This window comes from Myxocyprinus asiaticus, chromosome 1 (assembly GCF_019703515.2).
Source record: "Myxocyprinus asiaticus isolate MX2 ecotype Aquarium Trade chromosome 1, UBuf_Myxa_2, whole genome shotgun sequence".
NCBI classification, from domain to species: Eukaryota; Metazoa; Chordata; class Actinopteri; order Cypriniformes; family Catostomidae; genus Myxocyprinus; species Myxocyprinus asiaticus.
In genome coordinates, this window is record NC_059344.1 from 11,356,109 (window position 1) to 11,375,528 (window position 19,420).

At 36.8% G+C, this 19,420-nt stretch overlaps 1 protein-coding gene across 1 annotated transcript in view; it reads right to left on the bottom strand.

Moving 5' to 3' along the window:
- The window catches only part of LOC127422472 (ADAMTS-like protein 3), a 309,781-nt gene that overhangs the window by 28,434 nt on the left and 261,927 nt on the right, over positions 1-19,420 (bottom strand). Inside the window, exons 19-21 of the mRNA XM_051666043.1 lie at positions 12,632-12,814; positions 9,195-9,348; positions 5,644-6,670 (exon numbers count right to left, since the gene is read on the bottom strand). Coding sequence (XP_051522003.1) covers positions 5,644-6,670; positions 9,195-9,348; positions 12,632-12,814 — 1,364 coding nt within the window. The remainder of the gene's footprint in view (positions 1-5,643; positions 6,671-9,194; positions 9,349-12,631; positions 12,815-19,420) is intronic.

Here is a 19,420-nt window from a genome sequence, read left to right on the forward strand (position 1 = left end):
GTCCCTAGAGCAGCTTTGGGACTATCTGATCACTGTCTGGTTCATCTTCTTCCAACCTACAGGCAGAAATTTAAATCAACCAAGCCAGTAGTAAGGACTATAAAGAGATGGACCAATGAAGCAGAGCTGGAACTACAAGCCTGCTTCGATTGCATGGATTGGAGTGTTTTTGAGGCTGCAGCCACAGACCTGGACGAGCTCACAGATACTGTTACATCATATATCAGTTTCTGTGAGGATATGTGCATTCCTACTAGGACTTATTTAACATTTAACAATGACAAACCGTGGTTTACAGCAGAGCTCAGGCAGCTTTGTCAGGCCAAAGAGGATGCTTACAGAGTTGGGAATAAAGTCTTGTACAATCAGGCCAGGAACACACTGAATAAGGGAATCAGAGTGGCTAAAAGAAGATACTCTGAGAGTTTTCAGCTAATGACCCTTCATCGGTGTGGAGTGGCATGAAACAACTCACAAATTACAGGACTCCTACCCCTAACCCTGTGATGGACCAACAACTGGCTGACGACCTGAATATGTTCTACTGCAGGTTTGAAAGGCCCAATCTCACACCCCACACCCACTCTGACCTTCACTTCACACAAACACCAACACCTCCTGCAACCCCCCTCCTCCCACCTCCTGCTACTCAACCTGCACTTAAGATCTGTGAAGTTGTTGTGAGCCGCGTCTTTCGGAAACAATAGACGAGGAAATCTTCAGGCCCAGATGGCGTCTCACCAGTGTGTCTTCGATCCTGTGCTAACTAGCTGGCCCCCATCTTCACACAGATCTTCAATAGATCACTGTAGCAGTGTGAAGCCCAATGCTGCTTCAAAAGCTCAATCATTATTCCTGTCCCAAAGAAACCAAAAATCACAGGACTTAATGACTACAGACCTGTCGCCCTGACGTCTGTGGTCATGAAGTCATTTGAGAGACTGGTGTTGGCCCACCTGAAGAACATCACTGGACCCTTTCAAGATCCCCTTCAATTTGCTTATCGAGCAAACAGGTCTGTGGATGATGCAGTCAACATGGGATTGCATCATATCCTGCAACATCTGGACAGACCAGGGACATATGCAAGGATCCTTTTTTTGGACTTCAGTTTGGCTTTCAACACCATCATCAAGGTAAAAATCCTAGAACAATATTATATTAATATCTTAGGTTTAAACCTTTTGGTTGTATTGTTCTTAATTTTTTTATCCAGTACACCACCTCCTTCTTTCACTGTTGGGTTAACCACAGTCAGTTACTTTCTAGGCCTGAAATCTTAAGGTTTGCAACTGAATGTTCTCTAAAATGTGAATATAATATTTTGTCCGGCTGCTGGCGACCCACCTGATTTAGAGCTACTCTCCCTTCCGGGATGGCTACAAATCCCTCCCCCACCCACCATTTGGCAAATCGGACCACTCTTCCGTTCTGCTTCTGCCCGCTTACAGGCAGAAACTGAAACAGGAAGCACCCACCCTCAGAACAATCCAGTGCTGGTCGGATCAATCAGATTCTATGCTGTTTTGATCAGGCGGACTGGGAGATGTTCCGGTCCGCCTCTGATGACGACATCGAGGTCTACGCAGATACCATAACATATTTCATCAGGAAGTGCACAGATGATGTAGTGCCAACTAAAACAATACGGATCTATCCTAACCAGAAACCGTGGATTAACAGCGATGTTCGTGCTGCACTTAATGCGCGGACCTCTACTTTTAATTCCGGGAATGCGGAGGAGCATAAACAAGCCAGTTATGCCCTACGCAAAACTATCAGAGCAGCCAAAAGCCAGTACAGGGACAAGATTTAAGGATAGTTCAACACCACCGACTCAAGAAGTATGTGGCAGGGAATTGATATCATCACGGACTTCAAAGGGAATAAAAACTCCGCCGTGAACACCGCTGCATCTCTCCTGGATGAGCTTAATAAGTTTTATGCTCGTTCCGAGGGAAATAACACCACCCTCGCGGCGAGAGCTCTCACGGGTGAAGCTAGAAAGGTTAGTTCACTCTCCGTCTCTGTAGCGGACGTAACCCGATCTGAATTTATTTGAATCCTGATTATTGAAATGTCTAAAAAGAAAATTTCTATCTCTTTGAATAATTTTCCTAATTAAAGGAGACACATTTTTCTCTGGTGGTTCCCACATAGATTTTTCAATAAAATGAACTGAGGAAAATTCATTATTAAAACCAAAGTGATCTAAAAGTTTTAGTTTTCTATGATATTGGTCTAAGTTCCCTCTGAGTTCCGCATAGTTGACCCTTTTGTGCATAGGGACAAATGTATGACCCTTCTCCAAAAGTTGTTATTGATCTCCAGAAAGAATAAAACACTTTGACAAATTTAAAGTACTTCCAACTCATAGGGAAGAAGATACACTCTTCTACCCCCCTACGCGTTTAACTGAAACTGGAGACAATGCTCCAAAATTTGCATTGCACATGAGGGCGGGCGGGCAGATAGATAGATAGATAGATAGATAGATATACAGGCAGGCGGGCAGATAGATAGATAGATAGATAGATAGACTGACAGACAGACAGACAGACAGGTAGATAGATAGATAGATAGATAGATAGATAGATAGATAGATAGATAGATAGATAGATAATCTTATTTGGAACATCTTTGTTTAGCTATGAATGGAAAGAAACACAGTACCACTGCAATTTGGAACAATTTTCATGTAGCGAGACGTTTTTAAAATATCCATATTACTTACAGTGAGAAAATGTTAATGACTGAAAATAGCATTGCTTCCCTCAGTTGAACTCCATATTATCCATGACTACCAGTTTGAGTCGAGGTCAATTCTGTCAAGGTTCTAGGAATAATTTGCCATCAAAAATTATAGAGATTATGGAAAAAAGAACAATCAATAATCGTAAACCTTTTGATTCCAACTCAAGATTTGTAAACAGATACATTAGCAAAAAGTTAAGGAACACTGTCCATATTTTAGAATAATAGGAAAGTCACCAAACTATGGAATGATATGAGGAAATTATATAAAAGGTTAAACATTCAAAACTGTTTGCCTAGATTACAGCTCTATGCACTCTAGACAACCTTAACCAATTTCATGATGTGCATCCCAAAAAATATACATAATAATACTAATAAAAAATATATAATTATCTGTAAAGACTTTTGTTTTATAAAGATATTCAAAAGAGACTAAAATTATTCAAAGTACTTCAAATGTATTTTTCTACAAAACTAATTTCAAGCATTTAATATATATAATATTAATATATATAATAATATAATATAATATAATATATATATATATATATATATATATATATATATATATATATATATATATATATATATATATATATATATATATTTAAATCATAAGTAACATAAATCCAGTCAAATGTGTCCAAACTTTTGACTGGAAGTATATGTGACATTCAATGAGAAAACTGCATGAAATCAAGCTGTTGAGATGACCAGCATCTATGGTACAAGTCAAAAGTGACCACTGCAAGTTAAAGCATTGCAGCAATATTTCATGATACACCTCAGGACTGCTGGGTTTTCAAGCCGAGGCTGTGAGAAGAGGCCTGAACAATGTTTGCACAGCCATGTCTCTTTCAGGTCCCACAGCGCACACCAGGAAGAGGGGCAGACAATGTTTGGCGACTGTCTGGGCGGAGGCTACATTAAGGCCCTGAGCTGGACAAAGCTGAATTACTAAGTCAATGTTTTCAGTGCCTGTATTTAACAGTCAACAGTATAGAGTAGACTATTAGACCACAATGCAACCCTGGAGAGAAAGTGAAAGAAGCACAGCCAGCATTTCTGACCCTTACAGACCGCATAACGTGAGAGCTGGGGTGCTTTTGAGGTGAATATTTGAGCGGGTTGGTGATTAACAAGCTTTTTGGAATATGTGGTTGCTCAATCAAGATCAGTCATGCTGGACTCAGAGGTTCATAGGGAGTCTGGTTTTCTATAAAGAGAAAAAAATAGCTTGTTGGGTTCAAGTTGAACTCCACCCATTTTAAACATCATGTTCATTGGATTAAAATCAATATGTGTGTAAAGACTGCGGTTGAAATTAACAGAAAAAGAGTTCCATGACTTCCAGAAAGCTTTGTTTATACTGTACCTATCTATACTGGTATGTTACAGTAAAAAATAACTTCAGTGCCATTAGTTATATTTTATGCTACTTAATGAAGTTGACTTCAGGAATAGTTCACCCAAAAATATGAATTCTGTCATTATTTATTCAGCCATATGTCATTCCAAACCAGTATGCTTTTATTGTTTTTTCCCTCAAACAAAGCTATCGTATGTTTCAGAAGACCTCAGAAGTTAGTAGTCATATGGACTACTTTTATAGTATTTTTATACCACTGTCTGTTAGAATACTTGATTCTGATTGGTTGGAATGTGTGCATTAAAACCGTTTAATGCACAGGAAGTTCCAGTCAGTTTTAATCTGATGGATACCATATATGTCTCAGAGGTCAAAGTCTACAGGTATGGAGCCTTTTGGATGATTTCTCCTCATCATGAACAGTAAGTGCAACTTTTACAACTGTCACTTCAGCAACGCCAGTTTTTCCTCAATGTGAAAATGACAAAGAATAGGAATTAAAAATGACATGTTCTGAGGAATGCCAACCCTTCTACATTATGCAGATATTATTACTTCTGGATTGAGTATTTAAATTCACAGTTTTAAATAGTGTTTGGTCATTACCACACTAGTTTATCTCTGTGTCTAATTTAGAATGGGTAGAACTGTAGACCTAACGACCCCTAGATAAAGTTAAACATTATTGTTATTCTTACAATCAAAATTTCCACTGTAAAAATCAATGACAGCTGTCACTAATCAAAGCTGGCAACTGAACATGATATAAGTGGGAAAATCCACGGCTAGGTGTGTGTTAAACAATTTGAATGCACTTTGCTCGCGTCGGGTGGTTCTTCGCCTCCACGCTGTGCATTAAAATCATTTAATGCATACCTAGCCATGAATTATCCTTTACATATTGTACTGTTTAGTCATTTTTTGGAGCTTGACAGCTATAGAAAGAAAGAAAGAAAGAAAGAAAGGATCTATAAATGGCACCAAGTAAGAAAGTGGTAATATGCAACCATTGTCTGTTCCGTATCAGAGTCCTGATCAACCTGTCAGGATTTCTATTGTAATAGTTAATGTCAATGTCTAGCTGACTGTTCATTATCCAGCTTATTACACGACAACTTGCCAAATAAATAATTAAATCAAAATTAAACATGTATTTGAGTTGAAAATACCTTATTTTGTGAGAAGAAAGAGATCGCAGAGTCTCCAGAAACAGCTGAACAGAGTTCCGAAAAAATTTGAAAACATCTGACTGCTCATTATCCTGCTTAATACATGACTACTTGCCAAATAAATAAATGGACTTCAAATATTTATTTGAGTTTAACTTATTTTTTTAAGTAGGAAAGACTTACCATACCCAATGATATATTACTTTATGCCTGGACATGCGGTCATTAGTCAGAAATGTCAGACCCCTGGATGGAGTAACTGACCAATCAGAATGAAGAGCTGTGTAATAATAGCATATATTAACCCATTAGACTACATATTATTGCAACTGTATAACTGTCATTTACCTTTCAGTGTTCTGTAGTGGAACTCCATCTTTGCTCCAGGAAAGTGCTGGAGGAGGTACTCCCTGAGTGGAACAAATCAGGGTGAGGCTGTGGGTAGCATTGGTTAGGTAAGCGGTCCTCCCCACATTGATCCTGAGATCCCTCTGGAAGCTCATTGCATATCCGTTATGCTTTTGACGAATTATTACAGCTCGACTGCCTTTTTTCATTGCCTTTCCACCAGAAAGTTGGGAAGAGTTTGGCATCCTGTCTAAATGATTGTCCATCGTAGATGCCCCTTCCTCTGTGGCAGCCAAATCCTCCATTAGTTTTCCAATTAGTTGTGATGCCATTTCATCTGACACATCCCCACTTTCTGCCAGCTGACTGATGTTTCTCACAAGCTCCTCAAACTGTGCTGGTTCAAGGACATAGAACCCTGTACGCCCCCTGGCCCCTGAAGCCAAAGGATAGTTCCCCAAAGCAAGAGTGTCCCACAATTGCTTAGGTTGGCTAACATCATCTCTATAAAACTTATTTTTCTGCACCCAGCTTGGGACAGATTTTGGAACCTTCTTTTCAAGTGAAATCTGTCTCTGTTCAGGGCACTTCACACCAACATAACCCCCCTCTTTATTGAGGTAAGGATGGACATTACCACTTTTCTTTTTTTCCAATCCCTGCCCTTCAGGATGTTCCAGGAGTCTATTATTGTAGCCAATTAACTTGAGGATAAAGGTGTCTGAATCTTGGTTCGCCCAGCAACGGTAAATCCCAATGTCTACAGCCTTCAGGTTGTAGATCCTCAAAGCCCCAGACTTGGTGATGCTCAGACGCTTTGAACTTTTCAGATCACTACCATCCTTCTCCCAGCGGATCTGAGCTTTCGGGAAATGATGAACAGGACACTTGATAAGGATTGAGGTCTTGGGAAGAAGGTAAGCTCGTCCACCAATAGTAAAACTAAGAAGTTTTTCTTGTATGGTCTGGATGTAGATGCGTTTCAGGCCGATGACTTGAGGGCAACGTTTTTTGGAGTATTTGTGCTCTGTAGAAAGAGGTGGGAGAAGTTTAGATGGTTCAGACATCGGTGATGTGATGACTTTAGCACAAATGACCTTAGTTTCACATGAGGTTCAGAAGTTCTCAACACCCCTAAATGAGTGTGGTTCAAACTCTTGATTTCAAGCCTTATGAAGTCTAATAACTTTGTACAAAGGGGCTTTAAAAAGTTTGAAAAAAGGAAAAAATTAGGAGCACAATATGAATGTGCTCCGCTTGAATACAGATTTCTCAAGAGAGTGAAAACATGCTATTGGACTGTCCTTCCATACCACAGGGCCTTATCAAGATATACCAGATGATAAACCCAACAATTCAGTTTGAACCTAAACTTTAAACTTAAAACTACAACCAGCTAATCTACCGAACCCTTATCAAGGCAGAGTTTCTGATACGGTGTTAACCTATGATCAAGTAGTATCTTAAGGTGGTTTATATGTTCACACAGAGCTATTATTTATGACCATGGAGAGTTCATGGGTTTCATAAGAACAATGACAACACACTAGGTGATACCTACAGAACCCTGCTTTTCATTTGACAGAAATCTGAGCTGAAACTCAAGTAAGATATTGCTCTTATTCCAGCTTAAAACAACAGGCAGTTCCAATAACTTTTTAAGCAGTTTCCTACACAATGTAAACTTGTATTGGTATCATATTATATGGAGACCATGGTGAGAGCAAGGCCAAACAGAGGTCAGTTCTAAGTAAGTTAATTAAATCTTGGTTTATTTTATCTTATAACAGTTAAAGGTGAAGTGTCATTTTGTCAATGTTAAAATACGTTCTAACCCCATTTTAAGTGCAGAGACAACTATGAGTAAGCCATTTAGAGGTTAATTTCCCCAAAAGTGTAAACACTGTGGTTCTGTGGAGATTTTTTTTTTTTTTTTTCTTTTTTAGCTTGAGACGCCTGATATGTTAACTTCTGGGTCAGTTTGGATCAGAATAACTGTTTGCCTGAACAATGGTAGAAGGGGGGCAGGGCGGAAGAGGCAAAAGTTTTTGGGAAACCTATTTGAAACCAATCTTAACTTTTGCAATTCCGTTTGGTGCAGCAGAAATGACACAATTAACCTTTAAGGTTAACATGAAATCAAAATTGACCCAGTGTTATTTCTAAATGCACGTTCAGTCCAGTCTAATAGTAAATTATTCATCAGTGCAAGGCCAAAGTTCATTTTTGCACAGTTTTTTGTTTTAGTTTTAGTCATAGTTTTAGTCTTTTGACGAAAATGTCCTTTAAAATTAGTCAGTATTTTGTCATGTCATATTCATTCATTTTAGTTAGTTATACTCAGATGAAAATAACATAATTTTAGTCAACGAAAATAATTTAATAATAATAATCTTTATTTGATGATGATGATGTGTAAAATGGACAAAAAGTGTCAAACTGTAACGGACCAAACTTTAATCAAATATTCAAATGTTTAGGGAAAAAAAAATAGTCTATAAACATTTTCTAATGTAAACATGTAGCAAACATATAAATATACACTGTCCTTGTTGTGAAAAACCTGAGCTCCTGAAATAATAATGTATAGACTGAAGTATTATCTACTTTTTAGAAGTTAGCCTGTAATCTGAATTATTTATGCTTTATACATTTTCCGTGAAAGGATATTATATTGCGTGTAGCGTGTTTCTTTCAGAAACAGAGTATTCTCAACACAAGTTACGCAATGCAAATTATGCATGTTCTGACTAGCGTGTCATTTAGTTCAAGTTCACCTGTTCATTCGCTTCACTGTGCAAATGTATGTTGTTATATTACATATACTGTATGTTGTGGATATAGTGATTAAACTCATGCATACATGTAAATAGGATGCGTTTGAATGAGGTATTTAACCCATTTTGAAGAGGTTAATTTTGCCCGTGTTCAGCACGTTCAAGTTACACAGCTCAAGCGTATAAATCCCTAAACATACTGGATTAATGTATTAGATTAATCCATATTTAATATCTTCTTCTGTATACAAATTGTCAAGATGTATCTTTGTCTGTTTATATCTTGCACATTTTTATCTCGTCATATTTTCGTCAATAGTATGCTTCATCTTCTGCAAATCGTTTAATCATCTTCATGATGCGCCTTTTTCATCTAGTCTTCGTTATCGTTGACAAAGGGTTTGTGATTTAGTTGATGAGATTAACACTGTGCAAGGAATTCCAAAGATAAAAAAGACGTTTAAATATTTGCACTGACAACAATTTGACTACAATTCTTTACCTAGCGATTGCAATGTATTGTGAAATCTGAAATTTGTTCACGATTCGATTCGAATCAATTTCCACACTCCATTTGATGTCATCTCTTAAAATAAAGAGCCTGTTTTACTCTGAAATTTGTTACATTACGGAAGTGAAATTGGTTGCAAACGACAATTTGCATTGACCAAATGTTCAGGCATAATGAGATTACACTCTGTGGTAAACTGCAGGTAAAGGACGGCTGAGAAACAGAAAGTCAAACAACTAGTAAAGAAGCATGTTAAAACTTACTGCTGCAGGGGGGCATACGGCAGCTCCTAATCAGGGGAGGAAGGGGATATTCACTGCAGGCTGACCGGTCCAGAGTGACCAGCTGACCGGATGGTGTCTGTCTCCTACACACAGGTTCCCTCCGCTGAACACCTTTACCACATGTCACAGAGCACTGCACGCAAAGAAACTGTGTGTTTGTACCCTTTTGTCATAGGCATGATGAATTAACCAGCCTTTCTATAGTCTGGTTTCTCACAAAAAAATTGTCCCATGCACTGATCCTTGACCTAAAATCTATAACACATAAATACACTGCCTGGCCAAAAGAAAAAAAGTCACCATTTGGATTTAAATAAGCAGATACTTAAGAGCCTATGATTGGATCATTATTGCAGTGATTAATATGTTTTAGCTGGCAATAATTATTTTAATCCTAACTGATGCAGTGTGTAGCTTCTCATTTCTTAAACAACCATGTCGGAAGACGTATCCTGTGGTCATGGAAATGATGTCACTGTGTTTCAGAAAGGGCAAATTATTGGCCTGCATCAAGCTAAGAAAACAACTAAGGAGATTACTGAAATCACTGGAATTGGGTTAAGAACTGTCCAACGCATTAATAAAACCTGGAAGGATAGTGGTGAATCATTAGCTTCACAGAAGAAATGTTGTTGGAAAAAAATCTTGAATGATCGTGATCGGAGATCACTAAATGCATGGTGAAATCACATAGTAAAAATCGACAGTAGAACTCACGGCTATGTTTAATAGTGAAAGAGGATTTCCACACGCACAGTGCAGATGAGAACTTACAGGATTGGGACTAAACAGCTGTGTGGCCACAAGAAAACCACTTGTTAGTGAGGCTAATCAGAAAAAACAACTTAAATTTGCTAGGGAGCATAAAGATTGGACTGTGGAGCAATGGAAAAAGGTCATGTGGTCTGATGAGTCCAGATTTACCCTATTCCAAAGCGATGGGTAAGAAGGGAAGCGCACAAAGCAATGCACCCATCATGCATAGTGCCCACCGCACAAGCCTCTGGAGACAGTGTTATGATCTGGGGTTGCTTCAATCGGTCAGGTCTAAGCTCAGCAATGTTATGGCAATAAAATTAAGTCAGCTGACTACCTCAATGTACTGAATGACCAGGTTATCCCCATCAATGTTTTTTTTTCTTACCTGACGGCACGGACATTTTCCAGGATGACAATGCCAATATTCATCGGGCTCAAATTGTGAAAGAGTGATTCAGGGAGCATGAGGAATCATTTTCACACATGAACTGGCCACCACAGAGTCCTAACCTTAACCGCACTGAATGTCTTTGGGATTGCTGGAGAAGATTTTATGGAGTGGTTCGACTCTCTCGTCATCAATACAAGATCTTGGCCAAAAATGTATGCAACTCTGGATGGAAATAAATGTTGTGACGTTGCATAAGGTTGTCGAAACAATGCCACTACAAATGTGTGCCATAATCAAAGTTAAAGGCGGTCCAATGAAATATTAGAGTATGCAACTTGTTTTTTTTTTTGGGCCAGGCAGTGTACATGTTTACCTATCTACCTAAACTGAATGTACCCTAGACTTCCCTGAAAACACTAGAAAGTTCAGTCCACAGGACAAATCTGGCCCCTCAAGAGGTTATAAACGGACCTTTAACACAAAGCAGGCTTTTTTGAGAATTCAGTTGCCTCTTCTGTCTATACTGCAAGTTAGTGATGCGTCACATCAAAATAGAATGCTCCCTTTATAATGAACGAAGCTGTCTACAATATATCTCCATTTCTACACTGAGGACAAAACTAACCAAGCTGCTCACATTATAATTCATGAAGATGTCTACACTTCAAGCGCTACATATGAAGTTTTTATTAGTAGGGCCCTATGATTTCTGTGACGCAGAGAACATGGACAGAATCGCGGGATCCAGTCATAAAAACGGAATTAACTATAAAACGTGGAATGTCACGGAATTTGACATATTTGGTATTAAGTGAATGTGTAAATGCACAACTAATCAAAATAAAATCGTAATATGTCCTAGTGTGATGCTTAAACCACAAAAGGCTGAGATTTAATTAAACAAATATATGATTTACATAAGCTGTGCGCTTCAACGTTAAGTGAATGTGAGAAGCCGTTGCTTAAACACTAACTGCATCATTAACATCAGGTGCGCTCTGTGTGTGTATTAATGACAAAGAGCAGAGCACTTTTTCACTGTGAAGCACAGAACATGCAGACTATATACTGTATTTATATAATTAAATCATAGCCTTTTGCAGTTTAATAAGCACATCAGCCCATGTAGCGAACTGCTTATTGGAGGTGAAGTCATCGAAAACATCCAGTTTTCCACCGAAACGGCAAAATAAAAGCTCCATTTAAATAGACGCGTAAAATAAAATAAAAAATACATGAATATAAAAAATGCGCCAGAAATAAATGACTTCTATAAAGAAAAAATTTATATTCAGAGTAGTAGTAGTAGAAATAATAGTGACAATAATAATAAATCAATAATAATTACATTATATTTATGCGATATTTCACAAGCAAGCATTTCATCACTGATTTCATTAATACTGTGATGCTCTACTGTGCTCTACTGTATGTATTTGACCAAAAAAAAAAAAAAAGAAAAGAAAAGAAAAAAAAAGAAAAAAAATTCACATTTTGGGATTTGGATTGTGCTGTGAGGATCAGTAATGAAGCTCTTCATTTGATAAAAATAATGCAATGGTATGTTGAAAAGTAATTGTTCTGTTCTCATTTGATTAAAATTCTATTAATTAATTTGATTAGACAGTTTTCTTAATGATTAAATGTAATACAACTTTTAAACCTGGTATTCAGAGAAAATAAAATGGAAAACACGGAGGAGGAAATTTCTTGCCCACAAATGGGTGGGACTTTGGGACAAAGGGCCAGTAATTGAAAACGGTGATGAATGTGACTGACAGTGTATGAAATATAAAGAACTGCTGCCCCACGAGTGCAGAGTGTTCAGCAGCTCTGAAATAACATGCAGTTATTTGGCAGCATAGTAGTTTTAGCTGCGTTTGGGAGCAACATTTCAGACACCAAAACCAATAGTCTGTGCTTGACCACTTTTGAAATGCACCAGTCGCCACTTGTTCACATACAAGCCAAAATTAGTGCGAATGCTCAAAGGCCTCTAAAACTAACCATGTGTTGCCCGTAAGCTGACAGAAAATAAAAGCAGATCATGAAAATGTATGTGAGTTTTGTTTCTCACTCACATCATCCCTGCTGAAAATTCCCATGCTGGTCTAAACTGGTTTGTGCTGGTCTAACTGGTGGACTGGTGTCATTTACAAGGTAAACACTGACTCGCAGATTAGTCAACTACTTTTGTGAAAAACTAGTGGACTACTAAAAATGAGTAGTTATGCACGTCTCCAAACACACAGAGGCAGAAACACACCTTGGACCATTCTCCCCCTTCCAGGCGAGGCAGCCGGCAGTCAGAGTTGGTGCATGTCCTGTGGGCTGCAGGTTTGATTCCAGCACACTCCTCATCTCTCAACCTGCTGTAGCTTCCAGTAGCTAGTCTCTGTTTACAGTAAACTTTACGCCACTGAGTACCTCTTCCGCATGAATGAGAGCACTGTACCAGAAAAAAACACCAAAATAAACACAAAAGAACAACATCAATCAATCTTTCCCGACCATGTAGAGTACAGCATTAGTAAATCCAAACATAAAACTCTTGATGTGCAGATGTTTTTTACAGTTGTTTATGGTTGAAAAGCCAAATGTCGGGAATGAAAGAATATGACTTTGCATTACATTCCAAAACAAAATCAAAAACACAATAACATGTCCACCAAAGTTTTTTGTCAGTCTCTATGGGCAATTTGTACTGAAACATGGATTAATGTATAAAATACTGTAGGTCAGAGCCAATGCAAGCAGTTATCGCAGCATACACTTTATTAAAGGGGCTGTAAGTGCCATTCTGGAACTTCAGTCGGACATAGGCACAGATTTAGAAATGCCCCCTCTTTCCAAAACCTGCCCTCCAAAGATACTGTTTTACCATTGAGGCCATTAGCAAGCAGAAATTCGGCAGTGCTATGGTTTCAAAGGTTGTCAAAATGAACAGTAGCAAAATAGCGGCCTCAGATGACAACGACGCACACACCACAACACACACACACAACAGCGATTCCATGTCAGTAATCAAGTGATGGAGAAAGGACCTCTTAATGCTATTTTGTTGTACAAAACAAGCCCATATGGGACTTGTGACAGAAATCAAGCACTTTGCAGCCTCTTTAAGGTACAATTTATTTACCACAGAAGCACATCAAGTCTTTTTTTGTAAGCGCTTTTCATGTTGAGCTCAAGGCAGCGCTTGATGCTGATGCTGACACCTGACACGAATCATGAATGTGGCTTCATGTCTGCTGTAGTAAAGTGAATAGCCACGGTTTGCCGGCTGATTAAAATTGTGGAGGATTAGAGTTTATGAGATTTAATGCGCACTGCAATGAGTACACAACCTATGGGGATTAGTTCTTTCAATTAGTTAACCTCCCACTTCCATTTTGGGAAATGTTACTTAAATTGGTGGTATTTGAGTGCATTTCTTTCTTTATGCTGTGGAAGGCTTTGTTTGGAAAATGTTCATGAAGCATTATATTGTTTTGTTTTCTTTCCTAAGAAAATAAAAATAAGTCCTTACAAAACAAATCTAGAGTTGCCACAAACTTCAATAATTATTTTCACATGCAAACGAACTTTTCGGCAAACTCTTCATTGTTTGTTGCAGGTTCATTATCGGCGAAGTGCTGCAAACTTCTGACAAACATTTGCGGAAAATCGCAATCTCGTTTGCATGAGAAAATAATGTGTAGCAAATTTGCGGCGTTTATGGCAACTCTACATTTTTTGTAAGGGAGTATATAGAGCCATATAGAGTTTTCAGCACTTTCAAAATCTACGATTAATCACGATTATCTATGAAAAATTATGCGATTAATCACAATTTTAAAAAAAAGTTGAATGACAGCAAACTATATTTAACCCTTAACCCTCTGGGGTCGACGGACGCACCGGCACATCCTGCTGGATTTTTTTCCTCATAACAGCAGAAACAACTTAAAATACTCCGTCATGTTTGGGCATACAGATAAGTGTAAGACATCATTAGAGACTATAAAAGGTCTACTTTTATTTGTGTACACTCACAATAACAACAAAACCTTGTGCTTTTGTAAAATAAAGAATATAAACAGGGTGCACCTTCAGCCATCTCTGTCTCCGCGAGCATCTTTCTGAAACACGTCACAAAAATGAACTGAAACTCTACAAATGCTTATCAGACAAACATGAAACATATGTCTAAGGAAAGCTTAAAATGTCTACTTTTAAATAAAACAATTCAAATTTAAAACAAACATTCTCCTGCAATGTAATCTGTATGAAACAAACTGATGTACAGTTTCTCCTGGCTCAGCTAATTATCCCTAATGTGATCACACCCACCAGCAGAGAGCGCTATTCATACGGTAATGTGCTGAGGTGATCAATGCAAATGGTAAACGCCCCCAACAGTGCCTTAAAAAGCATCAAGTTCATTCACTTTTCTGCGTGTTTGGAAGATGGCACGCTACACAGGTGAGGAAGCTCCTGGATAGTGACGAAGAGTTCACGTTTTCCTCAGAAGAAGAGCGGGAATCCGACGAAGAACGTTTGCATTTTGAAGAGTGACTTGATCCAGCCGAGGATACAATTTCGGATGAGTAAGTCATTTAGTTTTACTTACATATTAGTTGACATGCTATTTTATATAAACATGGACATATTTTACTAGTTGGACTATTTCCAGACTTGCCAGCCAGGATTCAGAGTATTGAAATTTGAAATATGTCCTAATTGTTAAGTTTTAGTTACATTTAAATGTTGTTTCGGCTAAAGCAGGTATTTAAATTGTATGCTGTATGATATAAATATGATATGTAATATGATATAAAAATAATATGAATGTTTAGATTATATTTTAACTAGTGTTTATGCTGCCTCATTATCATCAACGAAGCTTGTGCTTGCAAATATCTGTTCGGGTGTAAATGTGTAAAATGTGCTGTAAATATGCCCATATTAGAAAATCAGCATATTAGAATGATTTCTGAAGGATCATGTGACACTGAAGACTGCAGTAATGATGCTGAAAATTCAGCTTTGATGACAGGAATAAATTGCATTTTACAATATATTCAAATAGAAAATAGTTATTTTAAATAGTAAAAAATATTTCACAATATCACTGTTTTGGATCAAATAAATGCAGCTTTGGTGAGCAGAAGAGACTTCTTTTAAAAACATTAAAAAATCTTACAGATCTAAAACTTTTAAACGGTAGTGTAGGTCTAAAGTTTTTAAGTAAAGATTTTATGTAAAGAAAATGTATAGTCAGATTACTTCTTTTAACTTAAACTACAAACAATACATTCAATCATTAAGTCTCCTCACATTCATTCTCTCTCAGGGAAGGGTTCTTTGTCTCCTCAGGTGTGAATCACATCAATATTCATGATCATCCACACCTCCTCGCATATGGCCTTTCTAACACTAAAAGTGTCTTACAAAAGTTAAATGACTATATTGTTTTGTATGAATGAGTGATCAGGATGGTTTTCACATCATTTCTGTAGCAAAAACTCTAGGCTACAAGATCAAGTTCTCAAAAGTCTTGTGAACAAATGTATCTGTCTTTATATCTGTTATATGGTCTTATTTCAGTGACTTAACATTTTTGTTTTTTCAAAAATCACACATAAACATGTACGTACATGTTGTTCACATATTATTGTAGCCCAGTTTGTGCTGAATACAGTGTTATCAGACTTTAGCCATTAATATGTTTTTAAGCAACTGAAAAAAGCACAAATGTCAAGGCATGTCAAAACTTCTCCAGGGCCCAAAACACCCTCAGACCCCAGAGGGTTAAATGCATAATAATTTTCCAAAACACTCTTACATATTCGGGTCTTTAGAGACCTGGCACTTATATCTATCAAAAATGGATGTACAAAATGCCCAGATAGTGATTTTTTCTTTTCTTTTTTTTATTTATTTATTTTTTTACATATTTTCAAGACAATTAGAAAACAATAAAATAAAATATATTTTTATGTTTTATTTTTCATAAATTAAAGAGATAATGCAACAAATAAGGACAACTCAAGAACAGGATTCATTATTTTTACACTGAAATTTCATGAGATGTAACTGGCTATCAAACACATACTGAGCTACACATAACACAATCTACACATGTGTAATGTATGTGCAACTTATGTGTAACTTATGTGTATCTTATGTGTATTTTCTCAGGCACTTGTTGAGTCTAAATTGATGCACAACTTGCAGAATTTCAGTAGTACACCCAAATGAAAATAGTCATATCATACTGTTCATGTGTTGTACTTGCTATAAGTTTACTTCGATGTTGTTTCTTTGTCAAATAGCAAGGTCACATATAAATCAATTCAATAACTGCAACAACAGTGCCACCCTGAGTAAGAAATAACAAGAAATATGTGTATATGCATATAAAATACTGATAATTCACCGTTGTTGTTAAATTATTATTGCACAGAAAGTCAACGTGATATAGTATTTATTTATATGAATACTCATTTCTCTTGTAATACACAAATAAATAGATATCCTGTGATAGTAAACTTAAATAGATATGAAATAATTATAACAAATATAATTTATGGAAGTGCAAAAAAGAAAAAGAAAAGAAAAAAAAGCATTTTTTTTGTGTCACACCATTTATAAGAGACAGATTGAGGAATACTAAAGAGGTGTGGGCACAACTCAAAAAAAAAAAAAAAAAAAAAAAAAAAAAAATGGATGGTCTCTAAAGACCTGAGGTTTACATTTAAGGGTTAAATAACTTCTGTTTTGTTCATCAAAACCAGATCGAGTTGACAGAAGATGCTGAATGAAATAACTTTGGATGTTAAAATGCTCTCAAAACCCCTAAGACTCTAAACTCATCCACTTTATATTCTAAGACAAAATAATGTAAATTACAAATATCATATGTATAAATTGATAAAGAACTTTATTCGTTATAACTTCTATCCGCTGCATGAAAGCAGCTTGTGATGGCATAAGCACTGAAATAAATTATTTTGCATGATAAAATATGTTCTCAAAACTTCTAAACTCTTTATATTTCCCATACGTCTACTTTCTGCGTGAATTTATTGCTATCATTTTAACTGTCATAACTTAAGGAAAACAGTCACAGGCACTGAATATTTTTTCTTTACCTCCGAATGTTTATTTTTCTGTCTTACTATTGAAGTGCTGTAATCTCTGTTCATGAGGGAGTAGGTAAAGATTATCCATACCATTCCATAAAAATAAAGAAATAATAATAATAATTTAAAAAACAATCACTTACAGCACCTTTAAAGTCTTTAAAGTTCATCCAAAAATGAAAATTCTCTCATCATTTTCTCACCCTCATGCCATCCCAGATGTGTATGTCTTTCTTTTTTAAGATCCAAAATCCACATACGGGCAAAATAAAAGTACTCCAGATGACTTTATCCCTATCTTCAGAAGTGATATGATAGATGTGGGTGAGAAACATATCAATATTTAAGTCCTTTTTTACTGTAAATTCTCCTCTCTGCTTAGTCAATCTCCACTTTTCTTTCACTTTCACATTCTCTTTATTCTGTTTTTTGGTGATTCACATACTTCTTGCATATCGCTCCCTATTGGGCAGGGAGAAGAATTTAAGATAAAAAATGATATCTCCCCCACACCTATCATATCGTGTCTGAACACATGGATTTAACCACTGGAGTTGTATGGATTACTTTTATGCTCCCTTTATGTGGATTTGGAGTTTTAAAATTTTGGCACCCATTCACTTGCATTGTGAGGACCGACAGAGCTGAAATATTCTTCTAAATATCTTAATCTGTGCTCTGCAGAAGAAAGTAATACACATTTGGGATGGCATAAGGGTGAGTAAATCTTGAGAGAATTTTCATCTCATATTTCATTTCAAGTAACAACTTTGTCTCGGATATTTCTCCAAAAATTCCTTAGGAGAAATAAAAACAAATGAGATAGTAGTTGACATCCAGTTAGAGTACAGCGCTGTAAAATAAATATGGAAAGCATAGCTATTTGGTCTTGGGTGAATTTGATGAGAGGTTTGAGTTATCTTTGCCAAGATATCTTGGCAAATCCGAGCACAGTTTGAGACATTGTTGAGATCTCTTCTGAAACTCTGAGGTCCTTTCCTCAGGAGACTAATCTGAGAAGCAGGACACAAAGTATCAATTTGCTCTCTATTTAACCTCACTAAATTTAGTCCACACACACACACACACACACACACACACACACACACAGATTAAGAACCTGGTTATGATTCTTTTAAAATCAACATGAAAGCAAAATTGACCCTATTGATTTTCTTAATACACATTTGTGGTCTTCTTATACAAGATTCATCATTGAACACTGTCAAAATTAAAAATGTAAATAAAATAACAAATGTTTGTCTTGGTAATGGTTCACCAAATGCATTAACTTTTCACCATATGTTACCAAGCCCTCTTACATTTTCAACCTATCACCTCAAATCACCTTCTTCTATTCTGGTATGTTATGCCAACTTTCATGTTCCAATTTAGATACAGTACTGTGCAAAAGTCTTAGGCACATAAGATGTTTCACAAAAGCATTTGTCTTAAGATGGTTATTTATATCTTCAGCTTAAGTGTGTCAGCAGGAAATATAAATGTTAGACTCCCAAACATTCCTTTTGCAAATAGAAAAGATTACAATAGAAGAACAGGGAGCCCTGCAACAGATGTCATGGCCCCAACAAAGCCCCCCACTGAACATCGTGTCAGTCTGAGATTACATAAAGAGACAGAAGCAATTGAGACAGCCTAAATAGATAGAAGAACTGTGGCAAGTTCAACAAGAAGCTTGGAACATCCTATCTGCCAACAACCAAGAAAAACTGTGTCCAGGTGTACCTAGGAGAATTGGTGCTGTTTTAAAAGCAAAGCTGGTCACACCAAATATTGATTTAACTTTTTTTTTATGTTTACTGGACTTTGTATGACATTAAGTGATAAATGAAAACTATTTATGTCATTATTTGTGAAGATATCCTCACTATGCAACACTATGAAAACTTTTGCACAGTATTGTACAT